Source organism: Phragmites australis, chromosome 19 (assembly GCF_958298935.1).
Source record: "Phragmites australis chromosome 19, lpPhrAust1.1, whole genome shotgun sequence".
Classification (NCBI taxonomy): Eukaryota; Viridiplantae; Streptophyta; class Magnoliopsida; order Poales; family Poaceae; genus Phragmites; species Phragmites australis.
The window spans coordinates 25,104,890-25,111,501 of NC_084939.1; the positions used below are offsets into that span (position 1 = coordinate 25,104,890).

At 44.0% G+C, this 6,612-nt stretch overlaps 1 protein-coding gene across 2 annotated transcripts; it reads right to left on the reverse strand.

Annotated features, from left to right (window-relative positions):
- Positions 1 to 3,295: 3,295 nt before the first annotated feature.
- LOC133899889 (transcription factor WRKY45-2-like) lies at positions 3,296 to 6,039 on the reverse strand. Of its 2 annotated transcripts, none has more exons than XM_062340923.1 (3): positions 5,622 to 6,039; positions 5,286 to 5,390; positions 3,296 to 4,377 (listed from the first exon to the last, which is right to left on the reverse strand). In XM_062340923.1, the coding sequence occupies exons 1-3, from the start codon at positions 5,948 to 5,950 to the stop codon at positions 3,825 to 3,827; spliced, it is 987 nt and encodes a 328-aa protein (XP_062196907.1). In that variant the 5' UTR covers positions 5,951 to 6,039; the 3' UTR covers positions 3,296 to 3,824. The 2 variants fall into 2 exon arrangements, with proteins under 2 accessions (XP_062196907.1, XP_062196905.1); XM_062340921.1 differs by having other exon boundaries at positions 5,286 to 5,393.
- Positions 6,040 to 6,612: the final 573 nt, after the last annotated feature.

Sequence of the window (6,612 nt, forward strand, 5' to 3'; positions counted from 1 at the left end):
GTTTTATATTTTGGTAGAATAATTAAGCCATGTTGATTTAGAGGAGAGTCACCGCATTGTGCTGTCGGAGTTTTGATTTTTAACCTGCAACTCTTAAACCGCGCGTTTATCCTTCGCCGTCAAACTCTCAAAATTGGTGCAAACACCCTCGTATATAGGACAGGCTACTTCTCTGGATCCGGGCTCTACTTCGCCTCCGGTGTGCTCCAAGCTACCAAGAGAGGCTCAGGGGTGAGAGGAGATCAAGGGAGCCCATAGGAACCCAGATGGTGGCGAATGGCTCACCGGCCGGCACCATATATGATAGGCTAGCTAGGATCTAGCTAGTCTTGTAGATGGGCATTAAGTCTAAAACTTTGCACCATATATGATGTCAATGTCGGAGTATATAACACACAGAATGTGTTCAAGCAGTGCATGTGTCTGTGGACCCTGAAGTGCACTAGAAAATAACTACGTATGCACGTTGTGCACTGATGGAATTGACGCAGGTAAGTATGTAAGATATATGACAAAATAAGCACCTTTTCAGGGAGTAAATTTTGATTCAATCGAAATCGAGAGGTCACTGATATATTTTTCCGAACCCCCGAGTCATCTCCACGAGGCGAGACGAGGGTAACTCCTCCGCCGCCTAAAGCCTCCTCCACATCAAGCATGGGCGGCAGCCGCCGCCACCCCCAGCCGATGACCGTGGCGGTGGCGATGGCTGGTGGCACCATCAAGTGACGGTTGTTGCATTCCTTCCTCTTCCTCTCCCTCCCCCTTTCTTCCTCCTCCCTTTCTCTATGTTTTGGACAACCGGATTGAAGGTGGTTAGCCGGATTAGTGTTGTGGCGTCTGGATCTGCTTGCTGGAGGCCCTATACAACCGGATCTGGCGAGCAGCATTGCGGTCTCCGGCTTGGTGTGGCTCCCGTTGCCGTCGAGGTTGAGGATGAGCCCAAGGAGCTGGCGCGTCTGCTCGTCGTGGAGCCACGCTCGCCGGGAGCAGGGGCGGGTCCGTGCTGTTGCCGTGATGTGACTATGCAAGGCACGTGAGGTGATTGGTTGCTATATTGGGGGAGGGGATCGAGGAATTTGATTATGTCCGTAATTAGTAGGGTCTAAGTATGAATTTGAGCCGTGTGATTAAGTCTTATGGACGGTAGGTACCAAAAGATATTAAAAGCTTATGCATAACTCTTGCATTCTATATCTAATTATTATAAAAGATATAGATTAATTCTAGTTATTGGATATAGATATAAGGAAATAATAGAAGTACTACAGAAAAGATCATCACTATCAGTTTAAATTTGACATCATTGTCGGTTTTTAAACCGATAGTGAAGCGGCAGTGATAATCATGGATAGTAAGTATCACTAGCGGTAGCGGTAATAAGTATCAATGCTGGTTAATAATATGAACCAACAGTGATAATAACTATCCATGTCGGTTCATACCTTGAACTGGCAGTGATAATCCTTTCAGATGTGCAAAAATACTCTACAATGAACTCTTCAACATGGAGATCTGTCTTAGGTTTGATGTCAAGCCTAAGATAGAAACCCCATATCGAAATATTTGTGGTAGGATATTTTATACCTAAATCTAAAAATAGAAACGGATGTTGCGAAGCTGTTGTACTAGGAGCTCTTTAGACATCACGTCAAAGAACTCCTAATACAGCAACGCTGCGCCATCCATTATACATCTTGCACTAGCTGAGTGAATTTACTATTTGAGTGACAATAGTAAGTCTAAACGAATGACAAAAATACAATCTTTAACACTCAAACTTAGTTTGAAGCGAATGTACTTTTTACCATTCGTTTAGATTTATCTATTGCCACAATCATCTTCACACAACATTCGCGCACTCAATGGAGAAGTGGAGAGAGGACATGAAGAGACAGGGAAGGCACACGACCACATGTTAGTTCAGGAGACAGTGGGCTCGGTGAACGTACACGAGGTGGCTACCTACTCGGAGGATGGTGAGAGGAGATGACGAGACGGTGAGAGGAGACCATAGGGAGAGAAATGAGGAGACGTGGAAGGCACACGGCCGGGCGTTGGCTCAGGAGACGGTGGGCACGGAGGACGTCAAGCTTGGCGAACAGTGGCTATAGTGAGGAGCTCGTGTGAGTGGTGTTGAAGCCGGACATGAGGGGTAGAGACGGTCATAGTAGAGATGGCCGATGACCATCGCTCTACTTCGACCGCCACTACCCCTCGAGAGCAGCTTCAGGAAGAGCAAAATGAGATGGACGCGACTGAGGGAGACATATTCAATTTATAAAAGAATTATCACTGCCGGTTGAAAATACGAACCGATAGTGATTAATATTATCACTGTCGGTTCAGAATACGAACCAGTAGTGATAAACATTATCAATACCGGTTATTAAAGGTATGTATTTTTATGCACATCTTGTTAAGAACTATTAGTGATAAATAAATATTTATCACTGCTGGTTTGAAATACAAACCAGTTTAGATAAATATTATCACTACTAATTATTAAAGGTGCGTCTTTTTAGGAACCGACAGTGATAAATATTATTACTACCGATTTGGAATATGAACCGATTGAGATACATATTATCACTAACCGTTTATAAAGGCATGTCTTTTTATACACGTTATTTTAAGAACCGATAGTGATAATTTTAACATCACTACCGGTTCGTGTTATAAACCGGCAGTGATAACCACTCTCATTATCGGTTCTTACTATCTTAACTTTTTTTTGAGCCTGTAGCTTAAAAACCTATAGTGATATATTATCTCTACCAGTTATTACTAAACCGGCAGTGAAAGAGAGCATGGATGATCTTTTCTGTGATAGTGTAGTGTATTAATACTTTTTTAATATTGATAGCGCCTATTAATTGCATATTTTCAAATTGATTGGAGGTTTCTAAACAATTAAGAGGGGAGGAGATGGAAACTAACTTTGAATGTAGACTGTTTGATCGTATAAGATGTATAATAGAGATCGTTTAGATCTATGACAACTCATATATTTTATAAGAGTATAGATTTGTGACTTGAAAAAGTAGCTATAGGTGAGAGAGAGAGATGCATGCTTGAAATTAAAGGTGAGGTCACTGGCGGTAGCTTGATAATTAGTCTGTTTTAGGAAAATTTCGATCATTAGGGCATGTACAGTGGTACAGATGGCTGTTGTATATAATACGATTCTATGTCACATATATATAATATAATAGATAACATATTGTATGAGTTATCTGTAAATAATCTAAATGACACTCAATTGTTAAACGGCATGTGAAAAACTGAGACCACCAGTAACAGACGACATCCATATAATAAAGAAAATATTATCTATAAGAATGATTGTCTGATGTTTTAGACTGTCTGTTAATTAATAGACGATATATTTCTCTATCTTATTTCTCTTTTTTCACGTCAAATAAAATCCTAAGTAATTTATTTTCTAGACAGCTAACATCATCTCATTATACACGTCTTTAGTACTGCAATTAAGTAACCGGGCACTGCCGGGCTCCCACCTGCAGTCACTTTTTTTGAGGATTTTGATCAGGGCTTCAGCCAGCCCGGCCGGCCAAATTGTCATATCAGTATTGGCCCGTCACGTATGTAATGCATATATAACAACAATAATAATTTCCCCCAACAATTAATAGCATAGAAATTGCGATGATCTGCCGGCCAGTTGTAATTAACCGGAGGCGACCATCCCATGTGTTACGAAGGCTCTTGTGAGTTCGTTGTGACTCAGCTCAGTAGCAGTTGGATCTTATCAGAGTCACCGTACTGTACTGATAACTCATCACAATGTACACACCATGTAGCTAGAAAGAGAAACCGGCTGAGAAATGGCTAACAGGAGGCTCATTAACGAGCTGCAGGTAGTGATCCATCGTCCAACCACCTGCCGCGATGTGCACCGGTGACCGGATTGGTCCGGTGAAGTAGTCCTCCGTCTCCTGGAGCAACGACGGAGCCGGTGTCAGGACCCAGCTGTCATGGACGGCGAACAACCCGCTGTAGTCATCGACGTGCCCGCTGGTACTGCTCCATGTGATTTCCGAGGTCGTCGGAGATTCTGTCCCGGCACCGGTAGTGGGAGCGGCAGGACTAGAGCTAGATACAGGAGCATCGTCGGCGTCATGACGAGCCGCCTTCATGAATGAAGTACTGTTATTACTCGGGACGGCGGCAGTGGTCTCGAGGATGACCGGCGCCTCGAGGGGATCGTTGGCCTTGCAGGTGTGCTCCGCCATGTACACCACCGTGTACTTTGGGGCGGCACCACTGCCGTCGTCATCGCCGTCGTCGTTGCGCTGCACCGTTCGTTTGGCGGGGCACCCTTGCTCTGCACTTCGTGTGCACCTGTAGTAGCACCTGCATGTGGGGTCCGAATTAGTCCGTGCAAGTTTTTTTTCCTGGAGCAGAACTCAGTAATAGTGAGGACTAAGCTGCTTCACTAATAATTCTGCAAGCTTGATTGTCTCCATCAATCACCCGTGTTTACATGCGATCGGTCGATCGATGTGACAGCGCCCAACGTGTATCACGACAGACTTTGATTGGTTGCGGCACTACTAGATGTAGTGGGCCGAGTTAGATAGAGAGGGACGCGTACTAACACTAGCTAGTGTCACTGTCCAAATATTATTGGTGCACCTGCAAATCCTAGATCTGAGAGAGGGTACGAATTGTCTGGATACGACCACAGACAAGTGAATTTATAAAAATCGTATAGAAATTCTGTACACTCAGATAACGGTTATATTATAAATTTTTTTATATTAGTAATCGTCTGTGGATATTTTATTAATAACGGATCTTTAAAAACTGTCTATAATATTTAGTCTGTTTTAACTAATTTTATAGTAGTGAAATGACATTCTATATATAGGACGCGCATCCTTTTTCTTCTTCTTTCTACATCTGAGAACGCATGCGATGGATCATAATGCTCGATTACCCCTAATTCTAATAGAGTGCGTATCTATCTTAGCAACCGTATGTGGATATTTTATTAGTGACGGATTATAAGAAATTATCTATGATATTTTATCTATTTTTACTGATTATATGGTAATAAAATGACATCCTATATATAGGATATGCAACCCTTTTTTGTTCTTCTTTCTACATCTCTTTTCTAAGTTGAGAACGCATGCGATGGATCATACTGCTCGATCGCCCACCAAAAAGTTAGCTGGATCAATCAGTTAGCTGAAAGTCTGAAACGTAGCTTAGACCGATCTATCTGTTATATGTAGTATTACTGAGCATTGAGTTACCTGGGGTACATGGCACCTTCAATTCGCTTCTGGCCGTACCTCCTCCATTGGTACCCGTTGAAATTGGGCACTGATGTTACAAGTGATGTGGTTCCTTGCTTCTTCCTGCTGTTTAAGCGAGATCCGTACGTTAAAATCATATGACACAAATCAGTGAGTGCACGCCAGATCTAATTGACTAAACCGAGGTCATCACTCATCACAACGAAATGTATAGACATATATACTACATATGATCGTGATAGATCTGCTAGCTGAAGATCGATCGATCGAGGGGTGCCCATCGAGCTGAGGGAGCAATCATGCATATTGCTTGGACCATAAAAATTGAAGTACCTTCTTTTCCTGCAACGAGGCTGTGCATTTGCGCCAGCCGGCTCATCGTGTTGTTCATCCTTGGCCTTGTCGTCCCGGGCTCTCTTGCTCCCCCGGCGGCGGCGCGTCCTGCTCCCACCGCACACCGCGTCGGCCGTAGTAGGCGCACGGCTGGTGTCCAGCAGTCCGCCGGACTCCACCTTAAACAAGCATTCTTCGACGCTGCCGACCGGCTCGGCAACGATACTCGCCGGCCATGCACCGTCGTCGCTCCGATTCGGAGTCGAGGGAGACGGCAGTAGCAGCTCGTGGAGCTGCGCCACGAGCTCCCGTTCCCGCCCAAGCGTCATCGCCGCCGAGCTAGCTAGCTAGGTGATTGGAGTTTGTGCGCAGTATGCCTGATCGAGTGACTCCGGCCGGCTGCTTCTAAAGATCGATCGATGCCAGCTCGCTTGTTTATAAAGGCCAGCAGCTATGGACGCAGGACGCGGGACTTAGGGGGCCCAGAATTACGTCCACACCTAGTGACCTCACTACCGCAGCACCATGACGTAAGCTAAGCTAGTGGTCTAGATATATAGCACCACTAGTACCAGCTAATACCTCCGTTTCAGAATACTTGACACTATTAATTTTACTGTTTAAACTTTAATTAATAATAAATTTTAATATACTTTGTTAATTAGAATGAAAACGGCATTGTTAGATTCATCATTCAATGAGCTTTATAAATATTACATGCTTAGGATTATTTGCATACGTATTTGATTAAATTTATAATCAAAATTTAAATAGTAAAGTCAACAATATCAATAGGGAGTACATTAATTCTGTCCACATCATGTCCATATCGTCCCCGCTGTGGATCGGCCCCACGCAGATGGGGATCCATCCGATCTAGGTTTTCTAGTTCACTGCAGGGCCGTTGCAACCTACAAATTTCAGCTCGCATGCATGCAGTTTCCCTGCAATGTGTCAACCGCGCGGGGGGATTGGATCGGCTAGTCATCAG